The sequence below is a fragment of the Oncorhynchus keta genome, unplaced genomic scaffold (assembly GCF_023373465.1).
Source record: "Oncorhynchus keta strain PuntledgeMale-10-30-2019 unplaced genomic scaffold, Oket_V2 Un_contig_363_pilon_pilon, whole genome shotgun sequence".
Lineage (NCBI taxonomy): Eukaryota > Metazoa > Chordata > Actinopteri > Salmoniformes > Salmonidae > Oncorhynchus > Oncorhynchus keta.
This window is the reverse complement of record NW_026287348.1, coordinates 155,001-180,421: the sequence shown is the minus strand read 5'-3', so window position 1 is coordinate 180,421 and position 25,421 is coordinate 155,001. Positions and strand designations below refer to the sequence as shown.

General features: G+C 46.3%; 2 protein-coding genes and 1 long non-coding RNA gene across 4 annotated transcripts in view; all 3 read right to left on the bottom strand.

The window, feature by feature from the left end:
• ptdss1a (phosphatidylserine synthase 1a) overlaps positions 1 to 20,894 on the bottom strand; it is a 28,154-nt gene extending 7,260 nt beyond the window's left edge. Inside the window, exons 1-11 of the mRNA XM_052508474.1 lie at positions 20,458 to 20,894; positions 19,284 to 19,375; positions 18,852 to 18,896; positions 18,175 to 18,299; positions 17,550 to 17,708; positions 17,265 to 17,416; positions 15,112 to 15,253; positions 10,065 to 10,186; positions 8,061 to 8,126; positions 6,323 to 6,422; positions 2,302 to 2,370 (exon numbers count right to left, since the gene is read on the bottom strand). Coding sequence (XP_052364434.1) covers positions 2,302 to 2,370; positions 6,323 to 6,422; positions 8,061 to 8,126; positions 10,065 to 10,186; positions 15,112 to 15,253; positions 17,265 to 17,416; positions 17,550 to 17,708; positions 18,175 to 18,299; positions 18,852 to 18,896; positions 19,284 to 19,375; positions 20,458 to 20,642 — 1,257 coding nt within the window. The 5' untranslated portion in view covers positions 20,643 to 20,894. The remainder of the gene's footprint in view (positions 1 to 2,301; positions 2,371 to 6,322; positions 6,423 to 8,060; positions 8,127 to 10,064; positions 10,187 to 15,111; positions 15,254 to 17,264; positions 17,417 to 17,549; positions 17,709 to 18,174; positions 18,300 to 18,851; positions 18,897 to 19,283; positions 19,376 to 20,457) is intronic.
• On the bottom strand, positions 11,312 to 14,821 carry LOC127924084 (uncharacterized). Of its 2 annotated transcripts, XR_008116702.1 has the most exons (5): positions 14,669 to 14,821; positions 13,847 to 14,260; positions 13,641 to 13,686; positions 11,739 to 11,784; positions 11,312 to 11,398 (listed from the first exon to the last, which is right to left on the bottom strand). It is a non-coding gene; the product is annotated as an uncharacterized LOC127924084 (long non-coding RNA). The 2 variants fall into 2 exon arrangements; XR_008116703.1 differs by lacking the exons at positions 11,739 to 11,784; positions 13,641 to 13,686.
• Positions 20,895 to 23,447: 2,553 nt separating the features above from the next.
• Positions 23,448 to 25,421, bottom strand: part of LOC118378240 (membrane-spanning 4-domains subfamily A member 4D) — a 3,972-nt gene continuing 1,998 nt past the window's right edge. Inside the window, exons 6-7 of the mRNA XM_035765207.2 lie at positions 25,200 to 25,316; positions 23,448 to 24,137 (exon numbers count right to left, since the gene is read on the bottom strand). Coding sequence (XP_035621100.2) covers positions 24,108 to 24,137; positions 25,200 to 25,316 — 147 coding nt within the window. The 3' untranslated portion in view covers positions 23,448 to 24,107. The remainder of the gene's footprint in view (positions 24,138 to 25,199; positions 25,317 to 25,421) is intronic.

The window sequence follows — 25,421 nt, the reverse complement described above, 5'->3', positions numbered from 1 at the left end:
TCTGGATAAGAGCGTCTGCTAAATGACTTAAATGTAAATAAATGTAATGTAAATGGTATGATATAAAATGCTAACCTCCCCTGTTATTGTAATGGTGAGAGGTTAGCATGTCTTGGGGTGTGATATAAAATGCTAACCTCCCTGTTATTGTAATGGTGAGATGTTAGCATGTCTTGGGGGTATAATATAAAATGCTAACCTCCCCAGTTATTGTAATGGTGAGAGGTTAGCATGTCTTGGGGGTGTGATATAAAATGCTAACCTCCCTCTTATTGTAATGGTGAGAGGTTAGCATGTCTTGGGGTGTGATTTAAAATGCTAACCTCCCTATTATTGTAATGGTGAGAGGTTAGCATGTTTTGGTGGTATGATATAAAATGCTAACCTCGCCTGTTATTGTAATGGTGAGAGGTTAGCATGTCTTGGGGGTAGGATATAAAATGCTAACCTCCCCTGTTATTGTAATGGTGAGAGGTTAGCATGTCTTGGGGGTATGATATAAAATGCTAACCTCCCTGTTATTGTAATGGTGAGAGGTTAGCATGTCTTGGGGTATGATATAAAATGCTAACCTCCCTGTTATTGTAATGGTGAGAGGTTAGCATGTCTTGGGGATGTCATAAGGTGAATGCACCAATTTGTAAGTCGCTCTGGATAAGAGCGTCTGCTAAATGACTTAAATGTAAATAAATGTAATGTAAATGGTATGATATAAAATGCTAACCTCCCCGTTATTGTAATGGTGAGAGGTTAGCATGTCTTGGGGGTATGATATAAAATGCTAACCTCCCTGTTATTGTAATGGTGAGAGGTTAGCATGTCTTGGGGGTGTGATATAAAATGCTAACCTCCCCTGTTATTGTAATGGTGAGATGTTAGCATGTCTTGGGGTATGATATAAAAATGCTAACCTCCCCTGTTATTGTAATGGTGAGAGGTTAGCATGTCTTGGGGGTATGATATAAAATGCTAACCTCGCCTGTTATTGTAATGGTGAGAGGTTAGCATGTCTTGGGGGTATGATATAAAATGCAAACCTCCCTGTTATTGTAATGGTGAGAGGTTAGCATGTCTTGGGGTATGATATAAAATGCTAACCTCCCTGTTATTGTAATGGTGAGAGGTTAGCATGTCTTGGGGGTATGATATAAAATGCTAACCTCCCCTGTTATTGTAATGGTGAGAGGTTAGCATGTCTTGGGGTATGATATAAAAATGCTAACCTCCCCTGTTATTGTAATGGTGAGAGGTTAGCATGTCTTGGGGGTATGATATAAAATGCTAACCTCCCCTGTTATTGTAATGGTGAGAGGTTAGCATGTCTTGGGGTATGACATAAAATGCTAACCTCCCCTGTTATTGTAATGGTGAGAGGTTAGCATGTCTTGGGGGTATGATATAAAATGCTAACCTCCCCTGTTATTGTAATGGTGAGAGGTTAGCATGTCTTGGGGATGTCATAAGGTGAATGCACCAATTTGTAAGTCGCTCTGGATAAGAGCGTCTGCTAAATGACTTAAATGTAAATAAATGTAATGTAAATGGTATGATATAAAATGCTAACCTCCCCCGTTATTGTAATGGTGAGAGGTTAGCATGTCTTGGGGTGTGATATAACAATGTGGAGGGGGTCACAGTTCCAGGGACATGTGTTCTAAACGACCTGGGATAGTCACAGTTCCAGGGACATGTGTTCTAAACGACCTGGGATAGTCACAGTTCCAGGGACATGTGTTCTAAACGACCTGGGATAGTCACAGTTCCAGGGACATGTGTTCTAAACGACCTGGGATAGTCACAGTTCCAGGGACATGTGTTCTAAACGACCTGGGATAGTCACAGTTCCAGGGACATGTGTTCTAAACGACCTGGGATAGTCACAGTTCCAGGGACATGTGTTCTAAACGACCTGGGATAGTCACAGTTCCAGGGACATGTGTTCTAAACGACCTGGAATATAGTCACAGTTCCAGGGACATGTGTTCTAAACGACCTGGGATAGTCACAGTTCCAGGGACATGTGTTCTAAACGACCTGGGATAGTCACAGTTCCAGGGACATGTGTTCTAAACGACCTGGGATAGTCACAGTTCCAGGGACATGTGTTCTAAACGACCTGGGATAGTCACAGTTCCAGGGACATGTGTTCTAAACGACCTGGGATAGTCACAGTTCCAGGGACATGTGTTCTAAATGACCTGGGTGATGAATAAAGGTGCATGTATATGGAGAACGGTTGCAGCAGGACCATCCTGTAGTCAACGAGGTGTAGTTCATATCTAGCCTGGTATGTCAGCATACCTTCTCTTTGGGGCCGTAGATCTCTGCATACCACACCATCCCATACAGACACAGGAATGTGATTAAGGCCTGGGAGGAGAGGAGACAGAGTTAAGGCCACAGTCAGTTCAAGGTCACGTTTCAGCTTTATTGTCCTTGAAATAATAGTCAAAACATAAAATACAAAAATATACATAGATAGATCTATGAATACAATGAAATTAATACAATGAAATTAATATACACCAACATCAAGTAGTCCCTCATATAGCCAACATCCAGTAGTCCCTCATATAGCCAACATCCAGTAGTCCCTCATATAGCCAACATCCAGTAGTCCCTCATATAGCCAACATCCAGTAGTCCCTCATATAGCCAACATCCAGTAGTCCCTCATATAGCCAACATCCAGTAGTCCCTCATATAGCCAACATCAAGTAGTCCCTCATATAGCCAACATCAAGTAGTCCCTCATATAGCCAACATCAAGTAGTCCCTCATATAGCCAACATCCAGTAGTCCCTCATATAGCCAACATCCAGTAGTCCCTCATATAGCCAACATCAAGTAGTCCCTCATATAGCCAACATCAAGTAGTCCCTCATATAGCCAACATCCAGTAGTCCCTCATATAGCCAACATCCAGTAGTCCCTCATATAGCCAACATCCAGTAGTCCCTCATATAGCCAACATCCAGTAGTCCCTCATATAGCCAACATCCAGTAGTCCCTCATATAGCCAACATCCAGTAGTCCCTCATATAGCCAACATCCAGTAGTCCCTCATATAGCCAACATCCAGTAGTCCCTCATATAGCCAACATCCAGTAGTCCCTCATATAGCCAACATCAAGTAGTCCCTCATATAGCCAACATCAAGTAGTCCCTCATATAGCCAACATCCAGTAGTCCCTCATATAGCCAACATCCAGTAGTCCCTCATATAGCCAACATCCAGTAGTCCCTCATATAGCCAACATCAAGTAGTCCCTCATATAGCCAACATCAGTAGTCCCTCATATAGCCAACATCAAGTAGTCCCTCATATAGCCAACATCAGTAGTCCCTCATATAGCCAACATCAGTAGTCCCTCATATAGCCAACATCAAGTAGTCCCTCATATAGCCAACATCCAGTAGTCCCTCATATAGCCAACATCAAGTAGTCCCTCATATAGCCAACATCAGTAGTCCCTCATATAGCCAACATCAAGTAGTCCCTCATATAGCCAACATCAGTAGTCCCTCATATAGCCAACATCAAGTAGTCCCTCATATAGCCAACATCAGTAGTCCCTCATATAGCCAACATCCAGTAGTCCCTCATATAGCCAACATCCAGTAGTCCCTCATATAGCCAACATCCAGTAGTCCCTCATATAGCCAACATCCAGTAGTCCCTCATATAGCCAACATCCAGTAGTCCCTCATATAGCCAACATCCAGTAGTCCCTCATATAGCCAACATCCAGTAGTCCCTCATATAGCCAACATCCAGTAGTCCCTCATATAGCCAACATCCAGTAGTCCCTCATATAGCCAACATCAAGTAGTCCCTCATATAGCTAACATCAAGTAGTCCCTCATATAGCTAACATCAAGTAGTCCCTCATATAGCTAACATCAAGTAGTCCCTCATATAGCCAACATATCAGCCACAAAATGAAAGGCCTTTTAGCTGTAAACACACTGACATTCCATAGATAAAGCAGTACTAGGACAACTACAGCCCTGGTACGTTATCCTGTCATCATCTAATACTAGGACAACTACAGCCCTGGTACGTTATCCTGTCACCATCTAATACTAGGACAACTACAGCCCTGGTAGGTTATCCTGTCACCATCTAATACTAGGACAACTACAGCCCTGGTACGTTATCCTGTCACCATCTAATACTAGGACAACTACAGCCCTGGTACGTTATCCTGTCATCTAATACTAGGACAACTACAGCCCTGGTACGTTATCCTGTCATCTAATACTAGGACACACTACAGCCCTGGTAGTTTATCCTGTCATCCTAATACTAGGACAACTACAGCCCTCCGTTATCCTGTCATCATCTAATACTAGGACAACTACAGCCCTGGTACGTTATCCCGTCACCATCTAATACTAGGACAACTACAGCCCTGGTACGTTATCCCGTCACCATCTAATACTAGGACAACTACAGCCCTGGTAGTTATCCCGTCACCATCTAATACTAGGACAACTACAGCCCTGGTACCAAGCATCCTGTCACCATCTAATACTAGGACAACTACAGCCCTGGTCCGTTATCCTGTCACCATCTAATACTAGGACAACTACAGCCCTGGTACTCCTGTCACCATCTAATACTAGGACAACTACAGCCCTGGTACGTTATCCTGTCACCATCTAATACTAGGACAACTAGTAGCCCTGGTACATTATCCTGTCACCATCTAATACTAGGACAACTACAGCCCTGGTACGTTGATCCTGTCACCATCTAATACTAGGACAACTACAGCCCTGGTACGTTATCCTGTCACCATCTAATACTAGGACAACTACAGCCCTGGTACATTATCCTGTCACCATCTAATACTAGGACAACTACAGCCCTGGTACGTTATCCTGTCACCATCAATACTAGGACAACTACAGCCCTGGTACGTTATCCTGTCACCATCTAATACTAGGACAACTACAGCCCTGGTACGTTATCCTGTCACCATCTAATACTAGGACAACTACAGCCCTGTGGTTATCCTGTCATCATATTATCTAATACTAGGACAACTACAGCCCTGGTACGGTATCCTGTCATCATCTAATACTAGGACAACTACAGCCCTGGTACGTTATCCTGTCACCATCTAATACTAGGACAACTACAGCCCTGGTACGTTATCCTGTCATCATCTAATACTAGGACAACTACAGCCCTGGTACGTTATCCTGTCACCATCTAATACTAGGACAACTACAGCCCTGGTAGGTTATCCTGTCATCTAATACTAGGACAACTACAGCCCTGGTACGTTATCCTGTCACCATCTAATACTAGGACAACTACAGCCCTGGTACGTTATCCTGTCATCTAATACTAGGACAACTACAGCCCTGGTACGTTATCCTGTCACCATCTAATACTAGGACAACTACAGCCCTGGTACGTTGGTCCAACAGTCACATGCTCTTAACGATGACCAAGCTATTTATGGTACATTAACTATGACAAAAAAACAGACTGGTCTGCTAACATAAATAGTGATATGTACTTTTAGAGACTTGAAAAGCTGTGTGGAGACTAGTTTATGTACATAGTAAAACGACCTGGACATGACAGCTGTGTGGAGACTGGTATGTTTATGTGCACAGTAATACTACTTGAACATGACAGCTGTGTGGATACTGGTATGTTTATGTGCACAGTAATACTACTTGAACATGACAGCTGTGTGGAGACTGGTATGTTTATGTGCACAGTAATACTACTTGAACATGACAGCTGTGTGGAGACTGGTATGTTTATGTGCACAGTAATACTTGAACATGACAGCTGTGTGGAGACTGGTATGTTTATGTGCACAGTAATACTACTTGAACATGACAGCTGTGTGGAGACTGGTATGTTTATGTGCACAGTAATACTACTTGAACATGACAGCTGTGTGGAGACTGGTATGTTTATGTGCACAGTAATACTACTTGAACATGACAGCTGTGTGGAGACTGGTATGTTTATGTGCACAGTAATACTACTTGAACATGACAGCTGTGTGGAGACTGGTATGTTTATGTGCACAGTAATACTACTTGAACATGACAGCTGTGTGGAGACTGGTATGTTTATGTGCACAGTAATACTACTTGAACATGACAGCTGTGTGGAGACTGGTATGTTTATGTGCACAGTAATACTACTTGAACATGACAGCTGTGTGGAGACTGGTATGTTTATGTGCACAGTAATACTACTTGAACATGACAGCTGTGTGGAGACTGGTATGTTTATGTGCACAGTAATACTACTTGAACATGACAGCTGTGTGGAGACCATTCTTACCACACACACCAGCCACAGCAGCACATAGAGGACCTGGGTCTTGGAGAACAGCTCCATTCCAAACTTTATACACGCCAAGGCCTCCAGGAACGCTATGGCCCTGTGATGTCAACAGAGACACACACACACACTACAGCTAAGGCTGCTGGGTAATCAGACAGCTATAGCTGTGTCCCAAATGGCTCCCTATTCCCTCCATGGTGGATAACCTGGTCTAAAGTAGTGCACTATAAAGGGAATAGGGTAGCTGTTGGGATGGACCCTATGACACCTGTCACCCGGCTGGGTGGTGACATGACAGAGGGAGAGGAGGGTGAGGGGTGAGCGAGGCAGAGAGAGGTAAGCTGAGGCCCATAGAAACATGAAACCAGTCCATCTACATGGTCAGATGTTAACAGCCTTTACTCTAGTGGGAGCTGGAGGGAATAAGCAACATATTCAGACCCCTGCTGAGCACTAACCAAAATAAACAGACTGACAACAGGCCACATGCACAATGCAAACATGGATAACAGAATATTAATGGAATATAATGGGGGGGGTTATAAAATCACATTTCACAAATATTGTCTACGAAAGTTTCTAAGATCCCTTATTTCCCTAAACATGGGAACCACTAGAATACACACAGAGGGTAGAGCGTACGACCCCTTATTACCCTGAACATGGGAACCACTAGAATACACACAGAGGGTAATGCGTATGACCCAGTACATCACTGGGGCCAAGCTTCCTGCCATCCAGGACCTTTATACTAGGCGGTGTCAGAGGAAGGCCCCAAAAATTTGTCAAAGACTCCAGTCACCCAAGTCACAGACTGTTCTCTCTGCTACCCTAAGGCGAGCGGTACCGGAGCGCCAAGTCTAGGTCCAAAAGACTCCTTAACAGATTCTACCCCCAAGCCATAAGACTGCTGAACAATTAATCAAATGGCCACCAGGACTAGGCCAGTCTCTAATAGTCAGGGTTTAGCTGGGGGATAATGGAGGCCATTGTTTTGTAGTGCTTCACTGCCAGACTGTCTGTGGCTGTGTGTGTGTGTGACTGTGTGTGTACGGCCCTAACCAGCTACAGTTTCTCAGTCCTCCACGCTGTAGAAGGTCTGTTAACATTAGCCTCCATCTCCCATGTCTTCACCCTAACCAGCTACAGTTTCTCAGTCCTCCACGCTGTAGGTCTGTTAACATTAGCCTCCATCTCCCATGTCTTCACCCTAACCAGCTACAGTTTCTCAGTCCTCCACGCTGTAGGTCTGTTAACATTAGCCTCCATCTCCCATGTCTTCACCCTAACCAGCTACAGTTTCTCAGTCCTCCACGCTGTAGGTCTGTTAACATTAGCCTCCATCTCCCATGTCTTCACCCTCACACAGCTACAGTTTCTCAGTCCTCCACGCTGTAGGTCTGTTAACATTAGCCTCCATCTCCCATGTCTTCACCCTCACACAGCTACAGTTTACATACAAACACACAGCCCAAGGGTACAAACACACAGCCCAACGGTACAAACACACAGCCCAACGGTACAAACACACAGCCCAACGGTAGAAACCACACCGTCAAAGAGCTCTGTTCAGTTGTTGACTAAAGGTAAATCATCGACCTGACGGCTGACTACTGCAGACGTAGATGTGTATTGTAGTTTAATGGTGTAGATGGCAGACAGCAGAGTAAACAGCTTTAACTCCTCAGACATCATCTACTGTCATCATGGTAGTAGCTAATGAAATAACACTCACCCAAACACCCAGCACTGTGTCCCAACACGCTTACACTGTGTGTCTGTGAGGTAGGCATAGTACTGCCTGAAATACACAGGGAGAAAACACAGGATGTGAAGGCAGACATGTGAACCAGTTTACCACAGACAGAGAGCTGTCCTCTCATAGCCATTAACTCTAGACATGTTGGACAAACACTGACAGTATGACTGAGGAGTTTTCTGAAGACTGGTGCAGAAGGGGGACAGAGGAGAGAGGGGGGAACAGAGGAACAGAGGACAGAGGGGGAGAGAACAGAGGAGAGGAGGAGGGGAGAGAACAGAGGAGGGGAGAGAACAGGGAGGGGAGAGAACAGAGGAGGAGAGGAGAGAGAACAGAGGAGGGGAGAGAACAGAGGGAGAGGGAGAGAACAGAGGAGGAGAGAACAGAGGAGGGGAGAGAACAGAGGAGAGGAGGGGAGAGAACAGAGGAGGGGAGAACAGAGGAGAGGGGAGAGGGGAGGGGAGAGAACAGAGGAGAGGGAGAGAACAGAGGAGGGGAGAGAACAGAGGGGGGAGAGAACAGAGGGGGGAGAGAACAGAGGAGGGGAGGGGAGAACAGAGGAGGGGGGGAGAGAACAGAGGGAGGAGGGAGGAGAGAACAGAGGAGAGGGAGGGGAGAGGGAGGGGGAGAGGAGGAGAGGGAGGGGGAGAGAACAGAGGAGAGGGAGGGGGAGAGAACAGAGGAGAGGGAGGGGGAGAGAACAGAGGAGAGGGAGGGGGAGAGAACAGAGGAGAGGGAGGGGGAGAGAACAGAGGAGAGGGAGGGGAGAGAACAGAGGAGAGGGAGGGGGAGAGAACAGAGGAGAGGGAGGGGAGAGAAACAGAGGAGAGGGAGGGGGAGAGAACAGAGGAGAGGGAGGGGGAGAAACAGAGGAGAGGGAGGAGGGAGAGAACAGAGGAGAGGGGGAGGGGAGAGAGACAGAGGAGAGAGGGGGAGAGGGGGAGACAGAGGAGAGAGAAAACAGGGGAGAGAGAACAGAGGAGAGAGGGGGAGAGAACAGAGGAGGGGGAGAGAACAGAGGAGAGGGGGAGAGAACAGAGGAGAGAGGGGGGAGAGAACAGAGGAGAGAGGGGGAGAGAACAGAGGAGAGAGGGGGGGGAGAGAACAGAGGAGAGAGGGGGGGGAGAGGAGGAGAGAACAGAGGGGAGGGAGAACAGAGGAGAGAGGGGGGAGAGAACAGAGGAGAGAGGGGGAGAGAACAGAGGAGAGAGGGGGAGAGAACAGAGGAGAGAGGGGGGAGAGAACAGAGGAGAGAGGGGAGAGAACAGAGAGGGGGGAGAGAACAGAGAGAGGGGAGAGAACAGAGGAGAGAGGAACAGAGGGGGAGAGAACAGAGGGGGAGAGAGGAGAGGGGGGAGAGAACAGAGGAGGGGGGGGAGAGAACAGAGGAGAGGGGGGAGAGAACAGAGGAGAGGGGGGGAGAGAGAGAACAGAGGAGAGAGGGGGAGAGAGAACAGAGGAGAGAGGGGGGAGAGAACAGAGGAGAGAGGGGGAGAACAGAGGAGAGAGGGGGGAGAACAGAGGAGAGAGGGGGAGAGAACAGAGGAGAGAGGGGGAAGAACAGAGGAGAGAGGGGGGAGAGAAACAGAGAGGAGAGGGGGGAGAGAGAACAGAGGAGAGAGGGGGAGAGAACAGAGGAGAGAGGGGGGGAGAGAACAGAGGAGGGGGAGAGAACAGAGGAGAGAGGGGGGAGAGAACAGAGGAGAGAGGGGGAGAGAACAGAGGAGAGAGGGGGAGAAACAGAGGAGAGAGGGGGAGAGAACAGAGGAGAGAGGGGGAGAGAACAGAGGAGAGAGGGGGAGAGAACAGAGGAGAGAGGGGAGAGAACAGAGGAGAGAGGGGAGAGAACAGAGGAGAGGGAGGGGGAGAGAACAGAGGAGAGAGGGGGGAACAGAGAGGAGAGGGGGGGAGAACAGAGAGAGGGGGGGAGAACAGAGGTGAGGGGTGAACAGAGGGGGGAGAGAACAGAGGGGGAGGAACAGAAACAGAGGGGGACGGTGGGGGGTGATGATGCCGATGAAGAGGATCCGACACCAGCTGAGGGCGTGGCACGCCGGGAACACAAATATGTGCTTCAGGAAGAATGTGTTCAACTCTGTCAGCTATGGAGAAACAGAGAGAGTCATCACAGACACCATCACAAAGCCACCCCCTACACAGGGCACTACAGACCCCCCCCACACACACTCTACACAGGGCTCTACACAGGGCTCTACAGACAGACAGACACACACACACACACACACTGAATACAGAACTAATTAGAGAATTTAACTAGGGAAGAATTTAGAGGAGAGAGTTCAGGGGCAGAGAACAGAGGAGCAACCTTTTGGGGGAGAGAACTCCTCCCTCTCTCTCTCTCTACCTCCCAAATGAGGAAGTAGAATACATAGCCTAGCTATGCAATACAATGAACCTGAGGGTCAACATTTGGACCCACCCACAGGGTGACCCTGTGCTTCTCATCATCCACAGTACAGCATAATGAAGAGACTGGAACCAGACTGTCTCAACACGCTGTCATTTGGCCCTGAGCCTGTGTGTGTGTGTGTGTGTGTCTCTCAGAGGAGAGAGGGGGATTTGAGAACAGAGGAGAGAGGGGGAGAGAAAGCAGCTAAACTGTAGCTACTCCTGAGGACTCTCTCTCTCTCTCTACCTTCACTCTCCCTTCTCACCCACCCCTCCACTCGCACCCCCCACCCCTCGTAAAGCTCCTCTCAAAGAGTGGGTAATTACTATTTCAAGCCCCCAGAGTGTTGGGAACGGAGGGAGGGAGAGGAGAGACAAGTCCATTTCAAGAGAAGCTGCTCAGCTTTTCATCGCCATGGCAGCCAGTATTGAGGATAAGGGGGGGTGAAGGAGTATTGGCAGCTATGGTGGGCTCTCTGGCTGGGACCTGGATTGTATTCATTGGCAACAAATAGTAGACAACGGACTAAAACTGGGAGGGACTACTAGAACTTTTCCAACAAGAAATGCTCGTTTTCATTTTCCATTGCAAAAATGGTTTTGCCACAGTGTTCCCTAATGAATGTGACCCTGGGTTAATGATGGAAAGCACTGGAACTTATTGAAGTTCCCCATCTTTCCATCCACCCCACGGTGTGGTGGGGGCTGTCCCCCATCCAGAAACTGTCCACCCAGTCACATGTCATCCGGCTAGTTTCTCACTCTAAGAAATTAGTTTTCAATAAGAACACGCCATTTTAACATTTTATATACCTAGCGCTAACAGCTAACCCCCGTCAGGCCAGAACTCTGCATATACCTAGCGCTAACAGCTAACCCCCGTCAGGCCAGAACTCTGCATATACCTAGCGCTAACAGCTAACCCCGTCAGGCCAGAACTCTGCATATACCTAGGGGGAACAGCTAACCCCCCCGAGGCCAGAACTCTGCATATACCTAGCGCTAACAGCTAACCCCGAGGCCAGAACTCTGCATATACCTAGAGGAGACAGCTAACCCCGTCAGGCCAGAACTCTGCATATACCTAGCGCTAACAGCTAACCCCGGGCCAGAACAGCATATACCTAGCGCTAACAGAAGAGGGGGAGAACAGCATATACCTAGCGAACAGAGGACCCCCGAGGCCAGAACTCTGATATACCTAGCGGAGAACAGCTAACCCCGAGGCCAGAACTCTGCATATACCTAGCGCTAACAGCTAACCCCCGTCAGGCCAGAACTCTGCATATACCTAGAACAGAACCCCCGGGCCAGAACTCTGCATATACCTAGCGCTAACAGAACCCCGAGGCCAGAACTGCATATACCTAGCGCTAACAGCTAACCCCGCCAGGCCAGAACTCTGCATATACCTAGCGAGAGCTAACCCCGGGCCAGAACTCTGATATACCTAGCGCTAACAGCTGAGGCCAGAACTCTGCATATACCTAAACAGGTCGGCCAGCTGTGCATGATACCTAGAACAGCTAACCCCGTCAGGCCAGAACTCTGCATATACCTGGCAACGCCCCCGTCAGGGAACACAAATACCTGTGCTAACCCCGTCAGGAAGAATCTGCATAACCTGCAGCTAACAGAAACAGAGGCCAGAACTCTGCACCTAGACAACATCTAACAAAGGCCACCCTGCATATACCTAGCGCTAACAGCAACCCCCACAGAACCTGCATATACCTAGGGCTAACAGCTAACCCCGTCAGGCCAGAACTCTGCATATACCTAGCGCTAACAGCTAACTGGCCAGAACTCTGCACATACCTAGCACAACACCCCCGTCAGGCAGAACACTGAATACCTAGCCACTAATTATTAGGCCAGAACTTGCATATACCTAGCGCTAAAGCTAACCCCGTCAGGCCAGAACTCTGCATATACAGCGCTAGCTAACCCCCGTCACAGAACTCTGCATTTACCTAGACGCTAACAGCTAACCCCTTGTTCAGGGGCAGAACTCAGATATACCTAGCTCAGCTAACCCCCGGGCCAGAACTCTGCATATACCTAGCGCTTAACCCCCGTCAGGCCAGAATCTCATATACCTAGCCAGCTAACCTAACCCACAGGCAGAACTCCTGCATATACCTAGCGCTACAGCTCCCAAATCAGGCCAGAACTACATACCTAGCTAACAGCTAACCCCGTCAGGCCAGAACTCTGCATATACCTGGCGCTAACAGCTAACCCATGTCAGGCCAGAACTCTGGACCCACCCACATACCCGCTAACAGCTTCCCATCATCCAGAGTACAGCATAATGAAGAGACTGGAACCCCGACAGTCCAGAACTCAACACGCATTTCCTGGCGCTAACAGCTAACCCCGTCAGGCCAGTCTGTCTAACAGCTGTAGGCAGAACTCTTATTTGGCGCTAGGAGTCTAAGGCCCTCTGGCCAGAACTCTGCATATACCTGGCGCTAGCTAACCCCTGGGAGAACTCTCTCTACCTGGCTACCTAACCCCGTCAGGCCAGAACTTGCATATACCTGGCGCTCCAGCTAACCCCGCAGGCCAGAACTCTGCACCCTGGCGCTAACAGCTAACCCCCATCAGGCCAGAACTCTGCATATACCTAGCGAACAGCTAACCCGTCAGGCCAGAACTCTGCATATACCTAGCGCTAACAGCTAACCCGTCAGGCCAGAACTCTGCATATACCTAGTGCTAACAGCCCCCTGTCAGGCCAGAACTGTTGTGCAACAGCTAGGGAGGCCAGAACTCTGCATATTCCATTGCTAACAAGCTAACCCCCCCCTGTTATACCTAGCGCTAACAGCTAACCCCAGTGCCAGAATCTGCATATATAGAGCTAACAGCTGAAGAACTCTGCATATACCTAGCGCTAACAGCTGGCCAGAACTCTGCATATACCTGGGAACAGCTAACCCCATTCAGGCCAGAACTCTGCATATACCTAGCGCTAACAGCTAACCCCCGTCAGGGAACTCTGCAGATACCTTTCCAACAGAAACCCCGTCAGGCAGAACTCTGCATATACCTAGCGCTAACAATGCTAACCCCGTCAGGCCAGAACTCTGCATATACCTAGCGCTAACAGCTAACCCCGTCAGGCCAGAACTCTGCATATACCTAGCGCTAACAGCTAACCCCCGTCAGGCCAGAACTCTGCATATACCTAGCACTGAACTCTGCATATACCTAGCGCTAACAGCTAACCCCGTCAGGCCAGAACTTGCATATACCTAGCGCTAACAGCTAACCCCCCCATCAGGCCAGAACTCTGCATATACCTAGCGCTAACAGCTAACCCCGTCAGGCCAGAACTCTGCATATACCTAGCGCTAACAGCTAACCCCCGTCAGGCCAGAACTCTGCATATACCTAGCGCTAACAGCTAACCCCCGTCAGGCCAGAACTCTGCATATACCTAGCGCTAACAGCTAACCCCCGTCAGGCCAGAACTCTGCATATACCTAGCGCTAACAGCTAACCCCCGTCAGGCCAGAACTCTGCATATACCTAGCGCTAACAGCTAACCCCCGTCAGGCCAGAACTCTGCATATACCTAGCGCTAACAGCTAACCCCCGTCAGGCCAGAACTCTGCATATACCTAGCGCTAACAGCTAACCCCCGTCAGGCCAGAACTCTGCATATACCTAGCGCTAACAGCTAACCCCCGTCAGGCCAGAACTCTGCATATACCTAGCGCTAACAGCTAACCCCCGTCAGGCCAGAACTCTGCATATACCTGGCGCTAACAGCTAACCCCGTCAGGCCAGAACTCTGCATATACCTAGCGCTAACAGCTAACCCCGTCAGGCCAGAACTCTGCATATACCTAGCGCTAACAGCTAACCCCGTCAGGCCAGAACTCTGCATATACCTAGCGCTAACAGCTAACCCCGTCAGGCCAGAACTCTGCATATACCTAGCGCTAACAGCTAACCCCGTCAGGCCAGAACTCTGCATATACCTAGCGCTAACAGCTAACCCCATCAGGCCAGAACTCTGCATATACCTCGCGCTAACAGCTAACCCCCGTCAGGCCAGAACTCTGCATATACCTCGCGCTAACAGCTAACCCCCGTCAGGCCAGAACTCTGCATATACCTCACGCTAACAGCTAACCCCCGTCAGGCCAGAACTCTGCATATACCTAGCGCTAACAGCTAACCCCCGTCAGGCCAGAACTCTGCATATACCTAGCGCTAACAGCTAACCCCCGTCAGGCCAGAACTCTGCATATACCTAGCGCTAACAGCTAACCCCCGTCAGGCCAGAACTCTGCATATACCTAGCGCTAACAGCTAACCCCGTCAGGCCAGAACTCTGCATATACCTAGTGCTAACAGCTAACCCCTGTCAGGCCAGAACTCTGCATATACCTAGTGCTAACAGCTAACCCCTGTCAGGCCAGAACTCTGCATATACCTAGTGCTAACAGCTAACCCCTGTCAGGCCAGAACTCCCCATATACCTAGTGCTGTCAGGTCAGATAGACTTTGACCAGGGCCCTAAAGTAGTGCACTATAGGGTGTTATTGGACATGGGTGCATTAGAAATAGATTGACAGTTGTACGTTTGAAACCAGGAACATACCTGCCAGATGATCATGAAGAGGTAGACCCCGGTGACGCGCTGCAGGGAAGACTTGGGGTCAAACCAGCGGACGTAGGTCCAGCTAGCCGGGGTGAACTGGAGCGCAGCACGTTTGATCTTCCCTGTCGTGGTGTGGATGTCCCTGGACAGGTAGAGACACACACGGCAGAAGAGTTAACAAGGCTTGTGAATAGACATACAATAACATAAGTAACACACAGCTAACTAGGATGAAAACAATGCCATTACATAAATTATTCAAGGCCACCTCGTCACCGGGCAACGGACCTGATAATACTAAACAAAGGCTCAACTATAAGTGCCTCTGGATCCGAAAGTCTGATAAATGACTAAAAAGGTCAATGTAAAAATGTAGGAAGTCAATTTCCATACGGTTTTGTTTCTGAGACGTGAACAAATGTCACTCAATTCCTAGAGAAAGTAAGTAGCCTTGTATGAGCCAGAAGCAGATCTCCTGTTTAGGTAGCGCGAGGCAGCTTGACCAACAAGTACACCCCCTGGACAGGACGCTATTGCAGAGCCCCATGGGGCCTGGTCAAAAGAACTGCTCTTTACAGGGAAAAGGGTGCCAATTGTGACACAGCCAGCAAAGCGAGGGAGGGAGGGGACCTACATGCTGGAGGCCCAGTGTTAGTGCTACGAGGACCTACACTACATAGGCAAAAGTATGTGGACACCCCTTGATATTAGCAGGTTCGGCATTTTCAGCTACACCCGTTTGCTGACCTGTATATAAAATCTAGCATACAGCCATGCAATCTCCATAGACACACATTGGCAGTAGAATAGCCTGTACTGAAGAGCTCAGTGACTTTCAACATGGCAACGTCATAAGATGCCACCCTTCCAACAAGTCAGTTCGTCACATTTTTGCCCTGCTAGAGCTGGCCCGGTCAACTGTAAGTGCCGTTATTGTGAATTGGAAACATCTAGGAGCAACAACGGCTCAGCCGTGAAGTCGTAGGCCACACAAGCTCACAGAACAGGAGCGCCGAGTGCTGAAGCGCATAAAAATTGTCTGTCCTCGGTTGAAACACTGACAACGAGTTCCAAACTGCCTCTGGAAGCAACGTCAGCACAAGAACTGTTTGTCGCGAGCTTCATGAAATGGGTTTCCATGGCCGAGCTGCCGCACACAAACCTAAGATCACCATGCACAATGTCAAACTTCGGCTAGAGTGGTGTAAGGCACTCCACCATTAGACTCTGGAAAAGTGGAAACGTGTTCTCTGGAGTGATGAATCACGCTTCAGCATCTGGCAGCAAGACGGAAGAATCTGGGTTTGACAGAATAATGGTCTGGGTCTGTTTTTCATGGTTCGGGCTTGGCCTCTTAGTTCCAGTGAAGGGAAATCTTAAAGCTACAGCATACAATAACATGCTAGATGACTCCGTGCTACTAACTTTGTGGCAAACATTTGGGAAAGGCCCTTTCCTGTTTCTCCAACGGCCCCGACCCCACTAATGCTCATGGCTGAATGGAAGCAAGTCCCCACAGCAATGTTCCAACATCTAGTGGAAAGCCTTCCCAGAATTGTGGAGGCTGTTATTTGCAGAAAAGGGGGAGGGGCTAACTAAATTTATGCCCATGATTTTGGAATGAGATATTTGATGAGCAGGTCTCCATATACTTTGTGTACCTGATGAAGGCCCAGTGGTAGGTTTATGGGTACCTACTTGATGGAGGCCCAGTGACAGGGTTATGGGTACCTACTTGATGGAGGCCCAGTGACAGGGTTATGGGTACCTACTTGATGGAGGCCCAGTGACAGGGTTATGGGTACCTACTTGATGCGAGGCCCAGTGACAGGGTTATGGGTACCTACTTGATGGAGGCCCAGTGACAGGGTTAGGGTTATGGGTAGCTACTTGATGGAGGCCCAGTGATAGGGTTATGGGTATCTACTTGATGGAGGCCCAGTGGTAGGGTTATGGGGTACCTGCTTGATGGAGGCCCAGTGGTAGGGTTATGGGTATCTACTTGATGGAGGCCCAGTGGTAGGGTTATGGGGTATCTACTTGATGGAGGCCCAGTGGTAGGGTTATGGGGTATCTACTTGATGGAGGCCCAGTGGTAGGGTTATGGGTATCTACTTGATGGAGGCCCAGTGGTAGGGTTATGGGGTACCTACTTGATGGAGGCCCAGTGGTAGGTCCTCATCTCCAGGAAGCGACAGACAGTCATACCCATCCAGATGCCTCCTCCATTACACAACAGGATGTCCAGGATCAGCTGGTCCCACCAGCACTCAGCAAAGTTAGGCAGCAGGTGCATGAAGAACAGCTGAGGAGGAGAGGGAAAATAGGGAGAGGAAGAGTAATCATTTATACCTCTCCTAAACTCCTTCTCTGACACTCTCCTAACCAAATGTTCTGACATTTGGTGTTTGTGTGTGTTGGTGGTTTGGGGTGTGTACCTCAGTGAGCTCCCAGGTGATGCTGATGGTCCAACAGAGGCCGTAGCTGCGGATGAGCAGGGCCTTCATGCCCCAGCCCCAGAAATGGCTGAAGGCAAATATGTCAAAGTGGCTCAGGATTCGCTCCCAGGTGATCACGTGACAGTTCACTGCATACTCCTACAAGCAGAGCACAGCGGCCAGAGACGACATCAACACTAGCCAATCAGAACAAGAGCACGAGGAAGTGAGTGTTGGTGCTAGAAGAGGGCTCTATCCTGTTTCTCCACCCTTTTCCCCAAAGTGTGGACTTGCACACTTCCCATCATGGATAAAAAGCATTGGATTGGTGTAAGAATTGGCTGGAGGGAGTTTCAATTGTTAAAAGGCATGCCGGGAAGTGTGCACCTCAGGTGGAGAATCAGGAAGTAGCCACGGTCAATGTGCTAACCAAGAGAATGATAGCTAAGAGATCAGAAACTGACAGTAAAGAAAGGGTGCGTCCCAAATGGCACTCTATTCCCCTATTATAGTGCACTACTTTTGACCACGGCTCTAGTGAAAAGTAGTGCACTCCATAGGGAACAGGGCGAGTTGGGATGCAACCACAGAGACTGATAGGAGAGCAAGGGTGCTGCTTACTCACCATGATGTCAGCCTCCCGGGTGGCGTAGCGCAGGTTGGGGTCCAGCCAGTACATGACGTTCTTCACCTGCTCCCAGTTTAGGAAGATGATGAACACCAGGAACAGGAAGTACAGCACACTCAGACCTGACCATAAATGGGAGATGTCAGATCACTAGGAACAGGAAGTACAGCACACTCAGACCTGACCATAAATGGGAGATGTCAGATCACTAGGAACAGGAAGTACAGCACACTCAGACCTGACCATAAATGGGAGATGTCAGATCACTAGGAACAGGAAGTACAGCACACTCAGACCTGACCATAAATGGGAGATGTCAGATCACTAGGAACAGGAAGTACAGCACACTCAGACCTGACCATAACAGAGCAATAACAGATTAGGTGGAATCTCATTCAATCAGGGCTGAACTGGTTTCAGCAATTTAGAAAGCCCTTTTTACATCAACAGTTGTCAGAAAGAAGCCTAAACCCCAAAGAGCAACTGAAGCAGAAGCACAGTGGCCAGGAAACACTCCCTAGAAGGAAGGAACCTAGAAAGACACCTAGAGAGATTACCAACTCTCATGAATTGGGTGGATAATTCATGGTTAAACTCATTCAAAGTGAACTGGAATGGAAGCTAGGCCTATACAAAAAAAGGGATTGTTATATTTGTCACTTAATGTCACTCACCGAAAACTATTCGCCATATCGCCGGATGTGGTCTGGTAAATGGTCCTAGAGAGAGAAGAGTACAAAAATACTGAATACTGAATCAACAACTTCGTGCACACTTAACGTTCCAAGGCTGGTGTACAATGACATGTAGAGATGTCTGACACACAGAACGTTTTATGAACACACAGTCACCCTCGAAGCATCGTTACCCACCACTCCACTAAAGCCACGGCAGAGTAAGGGAAACAACTACAAGATCTCAGAGCGAGTGACATCACCGTTTCAAACGCTACTACCGCGCACTAGCTAGCCATTTCACAGCGGTTACACTAGCACCCTATATAGTGCACTACTTTTGACCAGAGACCAGGTCTAAAGTAGTGCACTATATAGGGGGAAAAGGATGCCATTTGATGTCAGAAGCAACTTGGACAACCTTGTCCTTACCGTTAGGGAAGGCCAGAACACTGATGACCAGGAAGAAGGAAAGGACCAGGATGAGGCCCACCCACAAGTTGGCGTCTTCATTTGTCTCATCCCTAACATAACAAAAAGGCAAGGATTATTAACACAAACCAAAACCAGCATTAAGACATTTCAGAGTCATTGAGATGAAAACAGTTCTAAAACTGATGCACTGATTGGACAGGTGGGTTTGAAACCCAAAGTCTATTCCCACCTCTGTCCCCACATAGCCTGCTGTACTGTGCTCTCCTTCAATCACACTTATGAAAGACCAGTGAGAGGGCTGAAATGATATTATAATCCACTCATCAGTGCTGGTTGACCTACTCCTGACAGCCCCCATTCCATTTGGTTATTGAGGATAAACCACTATTGATGAGAGCAGCAGATAAGGGATTTGTCCCTAATGGCACCCCATTCCACATAGTGAAATACTTTTGACTAGGGCGCTACATGGAATAGGATGCCATTTGGACACAGCCAAGCTGTACATCATGGGCTGCGTTCAGTACGCAAAAACGTAGTGGAAACGGTGCTGTACGAACGACCAGTTGAAAACCGGGAGAGGTTAGGTTGTGAGTTCAAAATGCACCGCTCTCGTTTAAATACGTAACTCGTTTCTTCAACCACAGCCTGCCACACCCAACAAACGGCGCAAAGGTACTGTTCAAGAACGTTCAATGTAAACAGTTCCGCAACGTAGCAAATGTTCAACCGAACTGAACGCACCCATGATGTAAGAAATTGATAGATGCATCTTGCAGATAAAAATGGACCACCAGGAACCAGGAAGGGAGATCCTTCCTCACCGTATAGAAAAGATACAAACGTGGCACGTTGACACAATGTAGCTACAAATAGCAAATAAAATCAGCCCACTTGCTACATCGAAACCAAACAAATTAAACATTCTCCTTCATTAGAGACGAGAAGCCAGATGGTCAGTCCCGCACCAGACAACTTAAGCGAGCCAACTACTTCATCGAAAGACCTTAGTTACACATGTCAATTTGTCGGAAATACTAGCGAACGTAATTACTTTTTGACTGCATAAACAAACACTTAGGTGCTCTGGCAGTTGGCCCAGTCAATATCGTTAGCATATAGCTAGCCAGTTTTAATTACCGGTAGTTAACTGGCTAGCCACTCTACTTACCTTGTAAATGCAAAATACATCAAGCTGAGCACTGTGCATGTTAACAGTGTTATTGTGTGCGGTTTATAGAAAAAGTCCAGTGTAATATCCTCCACTTGCTGCTCGTTGATCATACGGAAATGCATCCTGTAGTTCACATCATCTTTGCCTATAGTCCGCGATTCGTACCCATATCCGGACGCCATAATTGCGGGAGCGTGACCAGAGGAATCCGCTTCACCTCCTGCGGGCTCCTTTAGATTGACATTTAGACGTTCAGCGAAATTAATGATTCATGTCGTCCACTAGTAAAGACCAAAACGACCAGACGCACGTCCGTTAAATATGTGCGCAACAGCACAACCTAAAGAAAAACAGATTCAGGAATGAACTGCTGCCTTCTTGCGAGTGCGAACATCACGGGTTAAATTTACTGAAACGTTTTAGGGGAAAAGAAACTCTCGATTTTTTGATTGGTTTGTAAGTCTAGGGGAGTGCCACTATGGAAAGCCGAAAGGTTCAGTTCATGAGATCAATCACGCGCTATTTTCTTAACTTTTGTAAACCACCAAGGCAAACCCACATAAATAGAATGGATTATATTTCTATGGGTAAACCAAGGTCAGTTCCACACCGCGTGAGGTTATTTACGTTCATGTCACAGGAGGGTAAAGAGTAATATGAATATTTTTCAACCACAAGCATTGATGTCATGAGTGTCCTAACCTACATTATTCCTAACCTACATTAGTTATCTGAAAAGTGGGAGAGATCGTCGTCAAAATCACTGCATCATGAAAATGCATTAGTAAAAATTAGTAAAAAATATCATTATTATTCTCTGTAAGGGCTTCACATAATGTATGAAAAACCATCAGTATGGACATTGTAATAATAGAATAGAACATAATGGAATAAAACAACGTTATTCTACTGTCCACTAAGTCTGGGAATCGCCCGGAATGTCACGATTAGATATTATCACGATAACTTTGGTGCGAACACCCAGAGAAATGATTTGGTGTTGAGGTGCTGACTAACTGCAAATAAACTGTAAGCTATAAAAACAAAGAAAGAGAGTCACACTCTATATATAAACTCCCAGTCATTTATTGGGTAAAACACCAACGTTTTGGTCACCCTAAAGAAGGCACAGTGAGGCAGAAACGTTGGTGTTTTACCCAATACATTACTGTGAATTTATACATAGAATGTGTGACTCTCTTTGTTTATTTTTATACCAAACATATTGCTCACCATATGCTGTTGTCTGTGATACAATATGTTTGTACCATGTTTTGTGCTGCTACCATGTTGTTGTCATGTTGTGTTGCTACCATGTTGTGTTGCCCCCATGTTGTTGTCATGTTGTGTTGCTTAACATGCTGTGTTGTCATGTGTTGCTGCCTTGTTATGTTGTTGTCTTAGGTCTCTCTTTATGTTCAGTAGTGTTGTGTTGTCTCTCTTGTCTTGATGTGTGTTTTGTATTATATATATATTTTTTTTTGGAGCCCTGCCCCGTCCCCATAAATAAGAATGTGTTCTTAACTACCTAGTTAAATAAAGATCAAATTTGTCTAAGAGCCTGAGAAAACACGTCTTGATGTGTCTCATATATATTTATTTTTTTGGAGTCCTGCCCCGTCCCCATCAATAAGAATGTGTTCTTAACTGCCTAGTTAAATAAAGATCAAATTAAAATTAAAAAGAGCCATGAGAAAACACGTTTTGATCAATCATGGAAATAAAAGTGCTGAAAACCAATTGGCTCCCTGATTAAAAAGAAGATGGAGAACAAGCTATGAAGGAAAAATACTGTAGTTTTGGAGCAGGTACAGACAACTAGAGCAAAAATAATATTGCAAAAATGTCAAAATGATACGATATATTGTCAAAAAAAATATCCTGATATGTACCTGTGTCGATTATTTCCCCACATCACTACTGTCTACTGTCAACCAGACTAATGGTCTCTTGTTTACCAACTAAACATCATAATGACTCTATTGCCCCACAGTCTGGTATTTTTGCACATAGCCTAATGTTATCTATTTCTGTGCCTCTGACACCCTCAAGTGGTGACTTTTAGGGCTTGATAAACACCTATCAGAAATCAAATAGTCTCAACACAGTCAAAGCACCTCTCTATCCTGCCACCCCAATGGTAGAACCAGCTTCCCCTTGAAGTTAGGACAGCTGAGTCCCTGCCCATCTTCTGAAAACATCTAAAACTCTACCTCTTCAAAGAGTATCTTAAATAATCCCACTTTCCCCTACCAGCTCTGACTTTACTGATTAGCTCTGGGATGGTGCCTGTGCTTAGCTCCATTCCATGTATTTTGTATCCTCAAAAACTCCCCCGTCCTTAACGATTACAAAGATCAAATCAAATTGTATTTGTAACATGTGCCGAATACAACAGATGTATTCATGCTTCTACACCTGCATTGTTTGCTGTTTGGGGTTTTAGGCTGGGTTTCTGTACAGCACTTTGTTATATCAGCTGATGTAAGAAGGGCTATATAAATACATTTGATTTGATTTGATGTAGACCTTACAGTGAAAAGCCCTTAATTTAACCAACAATGCCGTTTTAAGAAAAATAAGTGTTAAGTAGAAAATAGATAAGTAACAAATCATTAAAGAGCAGCAGTAAAGTAACAGTAGCGAGGCTATATACAAAGGGTACAGGTACAGAGTCAATGTGTTGGGGCACCGGTTAAAGTTCCTAGGTGTCCACAAGCTGTTGAACTGTTTTGAAGCTTCTGTTTTGTGGAACCTCACATGCACCCTGCTAACTCTCCAGAGGCCCGAGTTCTCAGGCGCCATTCTGGGCAGTGTGGTGTAGGTGACACAGCATCAGCACATCAAGCCTAGACCCTAGACCTCTGTTAAAACAAACCTCAATTATGTCGAAAGAAATAGTTTCTCTCTGAGAGCTCATTTACTTCTCAGTCTCACCAAAATAAAATGCCGTAAAACATAAAATATATACTGTATATTCAATTAAAAATGATGTATATATTTTTATTTTTTGATCTTGCAATTCATTGGTGATCATTTGTAGTTTAATAAGTCCTATAGTTGGTTGGAAAATATTCTGTTCGCTTTGGTGCATAAAATATAGCTGTATTATCATGACAATGTGATCAGGAAGGAACGGAATTACAGGTCTATTGTTACAACAAGAAGACATTAAACAATACATGTTTAAATTCATTTAAATCAGATACAAGTCAGATTAAAATATAACCTACATTTTCAAATGTCATTTTGCATAATGCAATTGTAAGTAAAACATCTGTCATGATAGTAGCTTTTCTCTTTGACAAATTGCTACAAAAAATGGTATGCAACGTTATTACTATTTCTCAGTAGTAGAACCCGTATTTTTTAATTATATTCTGTATTTAATTTCCTTATTTGCACTTTTGAGACAGTGTCAAAATATCACTATTTTTCCGGGTGGCGCAGTGTTTAAGGGCGCTGTACTGCAGCGCCAGCTGTGCCTCCAGAGACCCTGGGTTCGCGCCCAGACTCTGTCGTAAACCGGCCGCGACCGGGAGGTCCGTGAATTGTGACTTGTGAATTGGCACAAGTAAAACAAATGTCATACAAGATTAATCATTATTTCACTTAGTTATTTGTTGTTTGCTGCCAGTCCTTCAGGTTCATACCTCTTGCTTCAGGGTGACCATGGGCTAGAAAGAAACATTGCACATGTATTTATTTAACCACACAGGAAGTTATCTTTGAGACCCATGTCTGTTTTTTGAGTGAGCCCTGCAAGGAATGTGTTGCTTGGTTATGCAGTGTGTCCCACTCAGTAAATACACTTGTCGCGATAAATAAGTATATATTTAATTAAATGTACATAATAAAGTATAATAATAATGAAGTATAATAAGTATAATAAATGTATAACATATCACATGAATGTTCATCCCAGTCAGTATAATAAACAGTAGAGTCTCACCAGAATGTTCAGCCCAGTCAGTATAATAAACAGTAGAGTCTCACCAGAATGTTCAGCCCAGTCAGTATAATAAACAGTAGAGTCTCACCAGAATGTTCAGCCCAGTCAGTATAATAAACAGTAGAGTCTCACCAGAATGTTCAGCCCAGTCAGTATAATAAACAGTAGAGTCTCACCAGAATGTTCAGCCCAGTCAGTATAATAAACAGTAGAGTAAGAATGTTCAAGTCAGTATAATAAACAGTAGAGTCTCACCAGAATGTTCAGCCCAGTCAGTATAATAAACAGTAGAGTCTCACCAGAATGTTCAGCCCAGTCAGTATAATAAACAGTAGAGTCTCACCAGAATGTATAATAAACAGCCCAGTCAGTATAATAAACAGTAGAGTCTCACCAGAATGTTCAGCCCAGTCAGTATAATAAACAGTAGAGTCTCACCAGAATGTTCAGCCCAGTCAGTATAATAAACAGTAGAGTCTCACCAGAATGTTCAGCCCAGTCAGTATAATAAACAGTAGAGTCTCACCAGAATGTTCAGCCCAGTCAGTATAATAAACAGTAGAGTCTCACCAGAATGTTCAGCCCAGTCAGTATAATAAACAGTAGAGTCTCACCAGAATGTTCAGCCCAGTCAGTATAATAAACAGTAGAGTCTCACCAGAATGTTCAGCCCAGTCAGTATAATAAACAGTAGAGTCTCACCAGAATGTTCATCCCAGTCAGTATAATAAACAGTAGAGTCTCACCAGAATGTTCAGCCCAGTCAGTATAATAAACAGAGTCTCACCAGAATGTTGAAGTGCTGTCTGCACACTGCTTTACTCTCCCAGTAGATCGCCACCATGGCAACAACCAGTTCAATGACCAGGAGAACCACAATCATCCATTTGAAACCAGAAAATACCTGACAAAGAGAATAGTAACTTAATACACTTAATACACATGATTTTTTCTGGTTTAATTTTATGTTGATAAGCTACTGTGGTTTAGTATTTTGTTTGTGGAGAAC